This window comes from Oncorhynchus mykiss, chromosome 23 (assembly GCF_057628025.1).
Source record: "Oncorhynchus mykiss isolate SJ-2025 chromosome 23, ASM5762802v1, whole genome shotgun sequence".
NCBI lineage: Eukaryota > Metazoa > Chordata > Actinopteri > Salmoniformes > Salmonidae > Oncorhynchus > Oncorhynchus mykiss.
In genome coordinates, this window is record NC_143044.1 from 16050745 (window position 1) to 16066811 (window position 16067).

Consider the following 16067-nt stretch of genomic DNA (forward strand, 5'->3'; position numbering starts at 1 on the left):
GATCATTGGCATGTTTTACCCAATTGTCTTTTTACCCCCTTTCCTTAAATCTTTGTGTGAGGTCTGTGGTCTATTTCTGATAAGAAGCATCAGAGCTGCATATTCTTCTGATACGACTGAATTGACTTATAGGGAGACTTTTAATAAGTGGACGTGAATGAAAGCTGTCACCTCTAAGGAGTTTTTTTTTGTCCGTAGGTTTCCTGTAGATATCTGTAGAGGGAGGATTTGTCCTTAATAACCATCACATCAAGAAAACTGATTTGTGATAGGTCGTAGTTAATGAGTTTAGACAAGCATGGAATTCCAAAAGTTCTTCCTGGGTCCCTGTATGGATCACAAAAATGTCATCCAAATACCTCAGAATTAGGAGAATATTGGAGAGAAACAGGTTAAGGTCTGGATTCAGCACCACCTGTTTTTCATACATTCCTAGATATAGGTTAGCAAAGTTAGGAGCCTTAGTGCTCCCCATTGCTGTCCCTTTGGTCTGGAGGAAAAAGTATCCTCAAAGGAGAAAATAGTTGGAGGTTAGTACCAGTTCAGTCAAGTCCACAAAACAATTGGTGCTTGGAAGAGCATTAGATGGACGTTCATTAAAGTAGAACTTGAGGGCCTCTAGGCCGCCCTGATGGGGGATGTTAGTATATAGTAACATCAAAAGTACACAGAATAGAATGTTTCTGGTATACGGTCCACACGTATCAAAACAATTCTAAAATCAATAGCCTCCAGTATGCGTGGGGAGGGACATGCCCAGGGTTTCACAAAATCGTCTACAAAGGTAGATATTCAGCTTTCATATTTGGATGAAGTGCCATTTGAAATACAACATAATTCTCCAAGAAAAATGCATGAACATTTTCAGCATGCTCGTTTTACAATCTATGCCCAGCAGAGGCTGCTGTTTGACCTCTTAATAGAATTTCCTCCTTACTGTAATCTATCATCAAAGTGTCTACACAATCAAGATCTTTGCACTGATGTGATGTATGCATGTTTCACTGTTGCTTCAGTGCCGTGTGTGTGTGTGTGTGTGTGTGTGTGTGTGTGTTATATATCTATTATATGTGTTTTAGTAGGGACCAAATACTTTGTGTGTGGCGTTTCCTTATGGCTGGTTATCAAATCAAATTGGCCACATACACATATTTAGCAGATGTTATTGCTGGTGTAGCTTGTATTCCTAGCTCCAACAGTGCAGTAATATCTAACAATACACAACAATACACACAAATCTAAAAGTAAAATATCAGAATTAACAAATATAGACATTTTAGAACGAGCATTGTCAGATTCCGGAGTGTACACTACATGACCAAAAGTATGAGGACACCTGCTCGTCGAACATCTCCACTATTCTGGGCAGTGGTGGAAAAAGTACCCAACTGTCATACTTGAGTAAAAGTAAAGATACCTCAATAGAAAATGACTCAAGTAAAAGTCACCCAGTAAAATTCTACTTCAGTTAAAGTCTAAAAGTACTTGGTTTAAAATATACTTAAGTATCAAAAGTAAAAGTATAAATTCCTTATATTAAGAAAACCACTGCGCCACCCGGGAGGCCCTCCATCTGGTTAAGGGCGCTGTACTGCAGCGCCAGCTGTGCCATCAGAGTCCCTGTGTTCACGCCCAGGCTCTGTCGTAACCGGCCGCGACCGGGAGGTCCGTGGGGCGACGCACAATTGACCTAGCGTCATCCGGGTTAGGGAGGGATTGGTCGGTAGGGATCTCCTTGTCTCATTGCGCACCAGCGACTCCTGTGGCGGGCTGGGCGCAGTGCGCGCTAGCCAAAAGTTGCCAGCCTCTGACACATTGGTGCGACTGGCTTCCGGGTTGGATGCGCGATGTGTTAAGAAGCAGTACGGCTGGTTGGGTTGTGTATCGGAGGACGCATGACAGTCAACCTTCGTCTCTCCCGAGCCCGTATGGGAGTTGTAGCAATGATAGTAGCTACTACAACAATTGGATACCATGAAATTGGAGAGAAAAAGGGGTAAAATAAAAAAAAAAATTGAAAACCAGATGGCACCATTTCCTTGTATTTTTTAATTTACAGAAAGCCACTCAGACATAATTTATAAATTAAGCATTAGTGAGTCCGCCAGATCAGAGGCAGTACGGATAACCAGGGATGTTCGGTTGATAAGTGCATGAACTTGTCTATTTTCCTTGCTATACTTTACACCAGGCTTTCCACTAGATGTTGGAACATTGCTGCGGAGACTTGTTTTCATTCAGCCACAAGAGCATTAGTGAGGTCGGGCCCTAATGTTGGATGATTAGACCTGCAGTTGGCGTTCCAATTCCTCCCAAAGGTGTTCAATGGAGTTGAGGTTAGGGCTCTGTGCAGGCCATGTTTAGTGTTCCATATTGAGGACTGCGAAGAATCACACACACAGGTGCAAACACACACATACAACCACACATAAAATACACAACATACACACACATACTCCTGGATAGTGTGTTGTAGTAGAGTAGTGGCCGGAGGGAACACACTTAATGTATTGTGTGAAATCTGTTGTAAAATGTATTTTAATGTTTACATTTTTTAATATAACGTATACTCTATTACTGCCTTAATTTTTGCAGGACCCAGAGCCCTGAGATTAATGATGAGCTTGGAGGGTACTATGGTGTTGAAGGCTGAGCTTTAGTCAATGAATAGCATTCTTACATAGGTATTCCTCTTGTCCACATGAGATAGGGCAGAAAAAAAAGATTGCATTATCCTTGAATCTATTGGAGCGGTATGCGAATGCAGTGAGTCTAGGGTGTCGGGTAAGGTGGAGGTAATATGATCATAAATGAGCCTCTCAAAGCACTTCATGATGACAGAAGTGAGTGCTACAGGGCAATAGTCATTTAGTTCAGTTACCTTCGCTTTCTTAGGTACAGAAACAATGGTGGACATCTTGAAGCAAGTCGGGATAGCAGACTGGGATCGTGAGATATTGAATATGTCTGTAAACACTCCAGCCAGCTGGCCTGCGCATGCTCTGAGGACGTGGCCAGGGATGTTATCTGGCCGGCATCCCTGCAAGTGTTAACACGCTTAAATGTCTTACTCACATTGGTCACGGAGAATGAGAGCTCACAGTTCTCGGGAGCGGCCCGTGTTGGAGGCAATGTGTTATCCTCAAAGCAGGTGAAGAAGGTGTCCACGACGTGGGTGGTTCTTACTTTAGAATTTCTGATTACTGTCTGTTATGGTGCCTGATCCTTCGCCTCTCATTTTTATTACATGGGCTAATCTAGAAGTATACTGATGGTCTGAAATGCCTGAAATGTTGATGCATCATTTCAGATCAGCAGTATGCTGGTCCAGGAGCAACATTTTTATAAATTCAGTTGGTAATTCAGGGAGTTCATGAAATGAAAAATCCTCATAGAAAACAATGAGCAATTTAAAATGTATTAGGGGAATTTTGTTTTTACTTCCAGAACAGTCTGTTTGCAAATCCTAGGACATAGAAGGGCATCTTTATTAAATGGCAAAATAGTGAGATTACTCCAGTATAAGAGGGCAGTGATAGCATTGTTGGCTGTTTGGCCAGATAGCAGGTTATATTTATTCCCCCACTGGAATTTCTCAGGAGACAGACAGTTGATGGAAGTGAAAGCCAATTTAAAGGGAGCAATCTGTCCCGTTTGAACTACAGCTGCTTATAGAAGATTGAAATAACATCTAGCTGAGGATTTGTGTATATTACCTGTCTTTGATTTCTAATTGCTTTGTTTGTGGTTTTGAAGAAACTTCTTGGCCAGATCCTGAAGAGATGAATGAGGACAGACTTGAGTTATTCACTGCTAAACCTTCAACTCACTTAGTTCACTCTCATCCTCCTAGGACTCATGACCTTATACATACTCACTTAATATTCAATGAATATTTAAAAAAAATGTTTTTTTTGCTATGTAACTACTGGGTAAAAAAGGCCATGGATATAAACATTTATTCAAATGTATACAGTTGAAGTCAGAAGTTTACATAGACCTTAGACAAATACATTTAATCTCAGTTTTTCACCATTCCTGACATTTAATCCTAGTAAAAATTCCCTGTCCTAGGTCAGTTAGGATCACCACTTTATTTTAAGAATGTGAAATGTCAGAATAATAGTAGAGAGAATTATTTATTTCAGCTTTTATTTATTTAATCAGAAGTTTACATACACTCAATTAGTATTTGGTAGCATTGCCTTTAAATTGTTTAACTTGTGTCAAACGTTTCGGGTAGCATTCCACAAGTTCGCACAATAAGTTGGCCCATTCCTCCTGACAGAGCTTGTGTAACTGAGTCAGGTTTGTAAAACCTCCTTACTCGCACGCGCTTTTTCAGTTCTGCCCACAAATGTTCTATAGGATTGAGGTCAGGGCTTTGTGATGGCCACTCCAATAACTTGACTTTGTTGTCCTTCAGCTATTTCATCACAACTTTGGAAGTATGCTTGGGGTTATTGTCCATTTGGATGACCCATTTGCTACCAAGCATTAACTTCCTAACCGATGTCTTGAGATGTTCCTACCTCATGATGCCATCTATTTTGTGAAGTGCACCAGTCCCTCCTGCAGCAAAGCACCCCCACATGATGCTGTCACCCCCATGCTTCATGGTTGGGATAGTGTTCTTTGGCTTGCAAGTCTCCCCCTTTTTTCCTTCCAACATAACGATGGTCATCATGGCCAAACAGTTATATTTGTGTTTCATCAGACCAGAGGACGTTTCTCCAAAAAGTACAATCTTTGTCCCCATGTGCAGTTGCAAACCGTAGTCTGGCATTTTTTCAGTGGGTTTGGAGCAGTGGCTTCTTCCTTGCAGAGTGGCCTTAAAGGTTATGTCGATATAGGACTTGTTTTACTGTGGATATAGATACTTTTGTACCTGTTTCCTCCAGCATCTTCACAAGGCCCTTTGCTGTTGTTCTGGGATTGATTTGCACTTTTCGCACCAAAGTACATTCATCTCTAGGAGACAGGACACGTCTCCTTCCTGAGCGGTATGACGGCTGCATGGTCCCATGGTGTTTATACTTGCGTACTATTGTTTGTACAGATGAATGTGGTACATTCAGAAATTTTGTAATTGCTCCCAAGGAGGAACAAAACTTGTGGAGGTCAACAATTGTTTTTCTGAGGTCTTGGTTGAATTCTTTTGATTTTCCCATGATGTCAAGCAAAGAGGCACTGAGTTTAAAGGTAGGTCTTGAAATACATCCACAGGTACACCTCCAATTGACTCAAATTATGTAAATTAGCCTATCAGAAACCTCTAAAGCCATGACATAATTTTCTGGAATTTCTCCAAGTTGTTTAAAGGCACAGTCAACTTAGTGTATGTAAACTTCTGACCCACTGAAATTGTGATACAGTGAATTATAAGTGAAATAATCTGTACGTAGCAATTGTTGGAAATATTACTTGTGTCATTCAAAGTAGATGTCCTAACCGACTTGCCAAAACTATAGTTTGTTAACAAGAAATGTGGTATTGTGGTTGAAAAACAAGTTTTAATGACTCCAACCTAAGTGTATGTAAACTTCCGACTTCAACTGTAACTAAAAAGCTGTAAAAACTAAAGTTTAAAACAAAGTTACTTTTGTCTTACCGAAGTTAAAAAAAATATTTAAAAAATAAACATATACATATAAATATTTGATGTCAGTTGTTGTTGCCATACCTACAGCATACCTTGATTTTATATCTACATAAATAAATAAAAACGTTTTTTTTTTTTACTCTCGCAGTCTTGTTGCTGGTGTGTGGGAATAATGTGGTTACTTAAAAAAAGACAAACCTGCACACTGCTATTGCTCGTATCACAGTGTTTATTCAAACTTGCATGTTGACTGCCTCTCAGAGCTTTTTATATCCACATTAACTTCATAGTATTTAAAAGACAATCCAAGCTACTGACATGATCGCTTACAGTGTATACCTCTGAGAGAGGAATACGCTGCAATGATTGTTGTACTCTCCATACAGACTGAAATGTATTCACTTTATAATGGTAATGGCATGGACAGGGTGGAATCATACGGTTTTATATCGAACTACATTATACGTGTACAGTCTGAAGGCCAGGGCCATGAGGTGTTGTGGAAACCTGCAGGGATAATTGAGGTTCTGTAAAGATGACATACACTGCCCACTCTGGTCCTCATACCTTGAAAGTATCCACCTCAGTTGACATACTGTAACTGAAATTTTCAACCAAAGCAAATTCAAGTTTTTCTCTAAGAAATGTTTTATATTCAGCCAGCTAGAGACCAATTTACACTGCTGCAGAGTTAGTCATAGTCGTGTTTTTAATTAGATGTGACATTCTCAGTGGAAAATCATTGGAAGATAGATGTTGTAGGCCTATAAGGTGTTGGCCGTTGAAATATAGGCTACTGCGATCGCAACGAAATGGTTGGGTTTATCAGCAAATGTATATGTTTTGGCTTTCTATCACTGAATGATTTAATGCTTAGAGTAAAGATGTTCACAAAAATTCAAAGAACTTTAATGTAATAATTCTCCCGCCTATGGTATTTCAGAGTTTAACATGTGTTGGGTCAGAACATTGGTGAAGACAAAAGCATCTTAAACTTGTCATTCATCTGGTTCTGAGATGTGGAGAGCTGAGAGAGAGTCAGCCGTCATTGACTTTTAGGTCAGCACTGGGGCTTGTGGAGCCTCCCATCCGGAACGCTGAAATTCCCAGCTAATGGAACTCAGGAGACAGGGAGCGTCGGTGAAAGAGCCCTTTGTCGTCGAGGTCTTTGACGACAAACCCGGAAGATGACATCGTAATCAGAGCTGAGACGTCAGGGTAAAGCCAGGGACTTCAGACTCAGAGCACAACTAGCTTGTAAACGTGACTGACGTGACAGAGATTAACAGGACCGATGTTCATGGGTACGGAGATGCGTATTTGAACATGCTGGGAAAAGCATAAAGCAATCTCCATGGTTAGGGGGTATGTAAGGAATATGTCAGAAATAGTCCAAATCCACCTTCATGGTGAGAAGACTCATCATGCTATAAGTTGGAGGGTAGAGAACACAACCAAAAAGATTACATGCGAAACTGGAGACAGGCAGCTAAACAAAATTCCAGGACACATTTGCATAGGATAAAGTGTCATGGACAGTACAGCAAGAGACTGACCACATCTTCATACTGTATGAGGCCTTTGTAGCAGAGAATTATGGCATTATGCAACTATGTGAGACACAGGCAGAAAATAACAGTGCAACTATTCATGTATATTCCAATGAGCGCCTAAATGTGCCTTTAGGCTTAACGGGTTACTTTAATGACACCCACAAACCACTGTATTGATAGAACTGACCTTCTCTTGGGAATGACTTTCTGTAACCATAAGCGAATTACCCCTGTTCCAGTAGCTGAGCAGAGACTGACAGCCTGTACATTATGAGGAGAGGGATGCCTTTGTCTCTCAAGAGCACAGAGCAACATACTCCGGATCATATACCCTACTGTCTGGGACGACTATGGATTTTGATTCTAATCTTCCATCCCGGAGACAGAGCAGATGTGTTCCTTTGAGTCACTACTGTTAAGTCTGAGTCAAGCTGATTAAAGATTATTGATCAATAACAGAAAAATGCATATTGTGTGGGCGATACAACAACAGAGAACCAGCTGAAGCATTTAATGAGCCACACATTCTAAGGTACAGTGTATTCTGGCAGCAGGTCGCTAGTTCAAATCTGTTGCTGTGCCCTTGAGCAAGGCGCTTAACCCTAATTTCTCCAGGGTCATTGTTGACAATGGCTGACCCTGGCTGAGACCTCACTCTCTGAGGATGTCTCAGGAGGAGTTGGGATATGCAAAAAAACACATTTGCAATTCACAATAAACACGTGTAATAAACACGTGTAATAAACCCGTGTACATGTGTGAAATAGGACAAATATACCAACCAAATTACTATTCTAAGATTAATTATAAGTAGGTAGAAAAAGGTTCCCAGCAGAAAGACATACAGAGGTACAAAATGTAAAATATACTGAACAAAAATATAAACGCAAAATGCAACAATTTCAAAGATTTTTCTGAGTTACAGTTCATATAAGGAAATCAGTCAATTGAAATTAATTCATTAGGCCCAAATCTATGGATTTCACATGACTGGGCAGGGGTGCAGCTATGGGTGGGCCTTAGAGATTATGGGCCCACCCACTTGGCAGCCACACCCACTGGGGAGCCAGGCCCAGCCAATCAGAATGAGTTTATCCCCACAAAAGGGCTTTAATATAGAAATAAATACACCTCAGTGTAACGGATGTGAAATGGCTAGCTAGTTTGCGGTGGTGCGTGCTAATAGCATTTCAATCGGTGACGTCACTTGCTCTGAGACCTTGAAGTAGTGGTTCCCCTTGCTCTGCAAGGGCCGTGGCTTTTGTGGAGCGATGGGTAACGATGCTTTGTGGGTGTCAGTTGTTGATGTGTGCAGAGGGTCCCTGGTTCGTGCCCGGGTATGGGCGAGGGGACGGACTAAAGTAATACTGTTACATCAGCACCACCTCCACCCCGCTCAGACGATCCCGCAGGTAAAGAAGCCTGGTGTGGAGGTCCTTGGCTGGCATGGTTACTGTACACCTGGTCTGCGGTTGTGAGACCGGTTGGACGTACTGCCAAATTCTCTAAAACAACGTTGGAGGCAGCTTATGGTAGATAGATTAACATTAAATTATCTGGCAACAGCTCTGGTGGATATTCTTGCAGTCAGCATGCCAATTGCATGCTCCCTCAAAACTAGAGACCTCTGTGGCATTATGTTGTGTGACAAAACTACACATTTTAAAGTGGCCTTTTAGTGTCCCCAGCACAAGGTGCATCTGTGTAATGATCATGCTGTTTAATCAGCTTATTGATATGCTACACCTGTCAGGTACAGTAAGGAGAAATGCTCACTAGTAGTGATGTAGGCAATTTTGTGCACAAAATTTGAGAGAAATAAGATTTTGGGGGATTTGGGGGATTTTTTATTTCGGCTCAACACTTTACATGTTGTGTTAACATTTTTGTTCAGTGTAGATAAGAGGAATCAAGGAGAGATGTTACATTAATTACTCAAGGGGGGTTAAATTCAGGGGGTTGAATTAATTACTCAAATAAATGTTTAAGCCGACATTTTATCATAATTATTATTTATAAAATAATATCTGTCAGACGTATTTCGCGGAGGGGGTACATTGACTGGACCATTTATGTGGATGCTACCATGATTATGCATATAATTAATTATGAATAATGATGACTGAGAAAGTTTACATAGGGTCAAAGATCATACCCCCAAGACATGCTAACCTCTCACCATTACCAATGATTTACCATTAATTTCTATCGGGCACAAAATAATCAGAAACACAACCAAAACGAACTGTAAATGCATCCAACAAGTTTGTAGTCACAAAGCTTGATGTAGTCATTGCGCGCTGGAAATATGGGACCAAATACTAAACTTCTGAATACTTTATTGAGAAGAATATTTCATTTTGACCAATACTTTTCAAATAAAACATGTATTACTTGTTATTAAACTAAATATATTTCTCTGAGCAATTGTATTAGTATAAAATAATATAATTTCCCAATATTGTTGAAGCATACAAAATAGCATGATGCAAAACTCGTTATACCGGCTGTATTAGAGCTGTTCTGCCTGCTTGACTGGCTCAGATACACGTGAAAACATGAAATGACCCAGGAATCGATAGAACGTCGCTCAGAGATGCACAAATACGATATAACATTCAAAATGCGTGAATCTTTCATTTAACAGTCAAATTGCCATTTTTACAGATTCCAAAATCCTTGTATGAATTATAAGTCTATGGCCACAACCTAACAAGTTGTTCAATATTTGGATTATTATTTTTTATTTTTTATCTATCCAAATTCGATACTCTCTCATTGACCTCCATAGAAACACTCCTTGCTTGTTGGGCGAAACAACAAAAAACGCCACCTGCTGGAGGAAGATAGATTTTCTCCACTCGACTCTCAGCTGCGCGACACACGTCATCAATTGGGCATCATGCGTGTTCATAGCTTCTCGCTCATTGTAGAGGAGAAGAGCGTAGCGGCTCCGATGTGAAAGGGTATGCTGGTCTCGTGAATCAGACTTCTTTATGTAGGCTCTCTCTTTTTTTCTGTCGCTCCGGTCTACTTTTCCTTTTTCAAACTCACTTCTCAATGTCTTGGAGACATAATTGCCAAGTTCTTGAGCGCAGCATGCAGGGATTTCAACATGCTTGGATAAAAAGTTTTTGACAAGCTCCGATTTCGTGATCTAGTTCTGGGGAGTTTCGGACCTGATCCGACTCTAGGCTACTGCTTTGCATCCCGCATCCTGTCAATCAATCGTAGACAGCATAGTTTGGTCGTGTCGTTTCCGTAATACAATCCGAACACATTTTCCCCAAAACCGGGCAACATGACAAACTGGAGTTGGAATAACTTTTCATTTCTGATTGCTTTTTATGTCTTGTCCATGTCCGTTGCAACGGGCAAAACAGACAACACACTTCTGAATTTACATGACGGTAAGTCTCTATTTCAATTAGCAATGTTGACATTTTTATTCTTTGTACTATACACAGTATACAGTGTGTACCAAATGTCTGTTAACGTCAGTCTAAATGGATTAAAATGGAATCAACCTTAATTCAGCTATTTTATCAAAGTTTTCCATTAATGCAAAAATCACAGGCAACAAATTAAAAAATATGCAGATGTGAGCAATTCCACTTTAAAAAACAAACAGTTTTTTCTGCATCTCTATTTTGGCCAAATGTAATACAAATGTGTGTGAGTGTTAGAGGTAGAGAGGGAGAGAAAGACAGGGAGGGAGGGAGAGAGAGGTTTGTTACTGTGGTGCATCCTGTGGCTATTGTTTCCTGCACAGTAAAATAAGACAATAGCAGGAAAGTCTGACAGACAGTGACAGCAGTGCTGGATAGATGAGTTTAACACACTACACATTGCCTGCTTATGTTCAGATTGCAGAAATACATACATCAAAATGAAGAATTAAATATTCATGAGTGATTACTGTACAGTATGCGTGAGTGAGAAAAAAATATCTAATCTGTGTGTGTGTGTGACAGGGATACATACAGAGAGAGTGAGAGACTGACAGACAGAGAGGGAGAGAAATAGCGACAGAGAGAGAAGGGCAACCAGTGCAGCACAAACAACATTGTAAATACCACCAATATGTATCTATTTATTTCTCTTCCCCCTATTCGTACCACAACTATTTGCACATTGCTAAAACACTGTACATTGTTGATAATATTACATTTGAGATGCGTCCTTTGATCAGAGAGAGGATCTAGTGAGGGCATCTGTGAACACTCAGCCTGTCAGCTGGATTTAGCCAAAGGGACTGGCCTCAGAACAGCTATTATCCTCCATCTCCCACCCTCTTGAGTAGAGCTTTTCTGACTCAGTCAGTGGTACAGAGGGAGTGGGAAGTTAAGAAACTGTTAGGATAAAGAGAGTTTTGTAGTGGGTATTTGGTAACCTGGGTGGAATTGTGTTTGAGCCACTTCTATGGTCTCTCCATGAAACATAACATTAGTGAGTGTAGGGATTTAGATGGGTTAGGATAGGCCTATGTTTCATAACACCTCTTATAGCCTAGTTTATTCATGACATATAAATGGTTTCTCTATCATCTCCTCATTACAGAAGGGAGGGATGATAATGACAGTGTTTATCGTTCCATCTGCTGCACTCTGTGAAAGGCCATTAAACCAGAATATATTTTAGTAACCTACAAAGGTTACACTCTGGTCCTGCATGACTCTAAACAGGTCGTAAAAATACTTTGAGGATGGTGTGTATTGAAATACTGCAAAACCTTGCTTGGATGTCAGCAGGATATCGACTGAGATCTCTCCACTTATACATTTAAATTGCAGGATAGACCATGTAGTTGGAATGTCTTCATCAACAAATGTAAAATATTGGACGTGCTCTACTCTTATAATAAGATACTGATGTGTCATTTGTGATCAGTCATGTGTGGGCTATAGCAGGGAGGTAAAGATTCAAGGTCTCGTAGAACTTGTTCAATAGGTGATAGTTCGAGAATCTTCACCTTCTCACTGGCAATTTGGAGAGAACTGAAAGGATAGTTCAGACTCAATGCCATTCTGGATTCTTATCACAGTTCATATAATTCATTGCCATAGAGGCTGTAAGATCCTACTGTGTGTTCATTGGTGATTGTCAAAGGAGGTGGAGTCTCCCAGAACTCCCAGAAAAGTTGGACTGTCAATCCAGAGAAAATGTGAATTTGGTTGCTAAACTATAATCACATGCTGTAAGGCTAGAGGAGTGAAGTTATCCTAATTACTGTGTAACTACAGGGTTGTCAAACAACAAAAATGATTGGGTAATCGGTCTACTTTGAAAATAGCATCGTAGTGAATGTCGGTTTCATTTCAGACCGATAAACTCTTAATCATGTTTATTCCTATTAGTCTACATAGATTTAAACAAGGTTGTGTACAACCTGTGATTAATCCAGTCTTCAATAAATAATTAGACTAGGGAGCCGAATTACCTTGATTAGATTTGAGGATATTATATATTCAGTCAGACTGCTGCCCTGGTAAACTGCATTCATTATAAGGGATATAATGTCGTTGGTTGTGTCAAAATAGTAAGGAAGGGCCAGGGAGAGAAGATTTTACTCTGACCACACAAACATGGACACACAGAGAAACAGTCTGAGACACACACACACACACACACACTCTTTCTCTGAGGAGTGTAGCGCTCATCGCCGTTTCCTTAGATGTAACTCTTGTATCCTCTCAGAATGCTATGGGATGGGTGATGGCCGCCACCGTTGCCACACCCTCCCTCTAGTTCATTGGCTGCCTTTGACATTATGGGGACATGTTGGCATTAGTTATTGTCGTTTTGGGACTGTGAGGAACAGTTATGAGTGTCTCTCTCTGAAAGCTGCCATTGGTCATTAAAGTTGTCTGTGTGATTTAGCTACCTGCTGCTCGCCAGACGCTGCTGCTGCACCACCCTGGGAGCTAACAGACAAACACAACCTGACATGCATCCCAACACACAGATGCATGCACACATGAGTGCACAAGTGAATATAGAAAACACACTCGCATGTGTGTCCACTTCGAATCCCCCTTCATACACACACACAAAACCCATTGTAGAAACAAAATAAGAAAAACACATTTCTCTGTCAACGTTTCGGTTGACAAAATACTTTTTTCAAGTCTACACAAATGTCAGTAGGCAATCAGTTCATCGAAACATAATTCATTTTTCTTATAAAGAACTTGTTAACAAAAGCCATAGTTCTGCAGTACATTGCTAACAGGCAGAGATAGGAAGGCATTTCCAAACCTAGGAGTTCTTTGTAGTGGACACAGCAGCAGAACAGATGACCACACTGGGCACAGACAAAAAGCACTCAGAGTGAGTGCTTTTTGACATTATCAGTGCGAGGCATGAACCCTATGCCCTCTTTAGGTATACTCATGGAGAGAGGTGCCATGCTAGATGCCTGTCTTCTCAATTGGATGTCCTTATAAGGCATGCATAAAATGAGGTTCATGCTGGGGTGTTCCAATAGTGGGGCCATGTTAGGTGAGCCTAAATGCCAACTGAGAGGTAAAGAAAGGAATGAAGGAGAGGGGAGAGGGCTTCATTGTGCACGGCAGAGTGAACTGACAGACACATGCAGTGTATGGGTGGGTCATTGGGCCAGTTGCAGTTTTGAGGACTTTCTAAGCACCATGTCACTATTGGTTTAGACAGTGTCATCATCACTCACTTAACATGACCTGCTATGTACTTTGTGACACACTTGACACAAAGATTGTGGAAAATACAATCTGACATTGATTGTAGCTGTCAGAGCAGGGGAAATATGATGTCCTACAGTCACTTATTTTTTTTAACTAATCAACACTAGAGAGTGCTGTGTCACGACTATGTAACTACACATCTTAATCATTATTTTATTGATTCTAGCCATTTCACCCTGGTCAGTTTTATGGACTGACCTTTAGAATGCTTTTGATGGTGAGCAGAGGTACTAAAACCCCTGTGTTGGGGACACTGAGGTGATAGCTGGAGTGTGCTTCTCCACAGCTGGCTGTTAGTTGTTCCTACATTCTGGCCTTCAATTACAGAAGGCCATAATCCACAGGTCCCCATGATGGGATCCCCAGAGCTCAGAGGCAGAATCCTGGGTCTGCAGAGAACAATTTGGAAAATGGCTCCTATGCCGAGGATTCCTCTGAAGCTCCTGAGGGATGGGTGTGCCTGCTGGAGGCAGATCTCACTAACCCACCACGTCAGGCATAGGAAGCCCCACCCTAACTCACACAGACACGTACACACACACTTCAGGGATCTCCCTTAACAGAAGAAACTGACTTGTTGGAAAGGTGGCATCCTATGACGGTGCCACGTTGATAGTCACTGAGCTCTTCAGTAAGGCCATTCTACTGCCAATATTTGTCTATAGAGATTGCATGGCTGTGTGCTCGATTTTATACACCTGTCAGCAACCTGTGTGGCTGAAATAGCTTAATCCACAGAAGGGTGTCCACATACTTTTGTATGTACTGTATAGCATTTTTCTATGCATCGTCAAGAGTGGATGAACAGACTCGGGTAAGATGAAGGGAGGAGGGGTGTCTCTTTGTCATCAACAGCTGGTGTGCAATCTCTAATGTTAAGGAAGTCTCAAGTTTTTCCTCACCTGAGTTAGAATACCGTGTGATAAGTTGCAGACCATACTGTTTACCAAGAGTGTTTTTTTGGAGATGTCTATTTACCACCACAAACCGATACTGGCACTAAGACCACACTCAACGACCTGTATAGGTCGTGTGAATTTAATGCAGGGAAACTAAAAGATATTTTACCAAATTTTTACCAACATGTCACCTGTGCAACTAGAGGCGACAAAACTCTAGAGCACTTTTACTCAAACAGGAAGTACCAGTGATGCACTCAATACGGAAGTTGTCCAATGAAGCAGATGCTAATATACAGGACTGTTTCGCTAGCACAGACTGGAATATGTTCCGTGATTTATCAAATAACATTGAGTTTACCACATCAGTCACTGGCTTAATTAATAAGTGCATCGACAACATCATCCCCACAGTGACCATACCCCAACCAGAAGCCATGGATTACAGGCAACATCCGCACTGGATGTTAGAACTGCTGCTTTCCAGGAGCGGTACACTAATCCGGACAGTTCTAAGAAATCCAGTTAACTGGAGGGGGTGTTGAGATGTTGGCCAAGGTCAGGGTAGCCAGGTGGAAAGCATGGCCAGCCGTGGAAAAATGCTAATTGAAATGATCGATTATCGTAGATTTATCGGTGGTGACAGTGTCTCCTATCCTCAGTGCAGTGGGCAGCTGGAAGGAGGTGCTCTTATTCTCCATGGACTTTACAGTGTCCCAAAACTTTTTGGAATTAGTGCTACAGGAAGCAAATTTCGGTTTGAAAAAGCTAGCCTTAGCTTTCCTAACTGACTGAGTATATTGGTTCCTGACTTCCCTGAAAAGTTGCAAATCGCGGAGGCTATTCATTGCTAATGCAGAATGCCACAGGATGTTTTTGTGCTGGTCAAGGGCAGTCAAGTCTGGGGTGAACCAAGGGCTATATTTGTTCTTAGTTCTACATTTTCTTAATGGGAGGAAAGCACGTTTGAAGAGCAACCAGGCATCCTCTACTGACAGGATTATGTCAATATCCTTCCAGGTAAATTAGAAGGCCTCCTCGCTGAAGTGTTTTAGGGAGCATTTGATAGTGATGAAGGGTGGTCGTTTGACCGTGGACCAATAGCAGACGCAGGCAATGAGGCAGTGATCACTGAGATCCTGGTTGAAGACAGCAGAGGTCTATTTAGAGGGAAGGTTGGTCAGGATGATATCTAAGAGGGTGCCCATGGTTACGGATTTTGGGTTGTACCTGGTAGGTTCCTTGATGATTTGTGTGAGATTGAGGGCATTTAGCTTAGATTATAGGATGG

General features: G+C 41.2%; 1 protein-coding gene across 2 annotated transcripts in view; it reads left to right on the forward strand.

Annotated features, from left to right (window-relative positions):
- Positions 1-10036: 10036 nt before the first annotated feature.
- adam12b (ADAM metallopeptidase domain 12b) overlaps positions 10037-16067 on the forward strand; it is a 158842-nt gene continuing 152811 nt past the window's right edge. For both annotated transcript variants that reach the window (XM_021580539.3, XM_021580540.3), the window contains exon 1: positions 10037-10565. In XM_021580539.3, the coding sequence (XP_021436214.3) occupies positions 10457-10565 (109 nt within the window). In that variant the 5' untranslated portion in view covers positions 10037-10456. The remainder of the gene's footprint in view (positions 10566-16067) is intronic.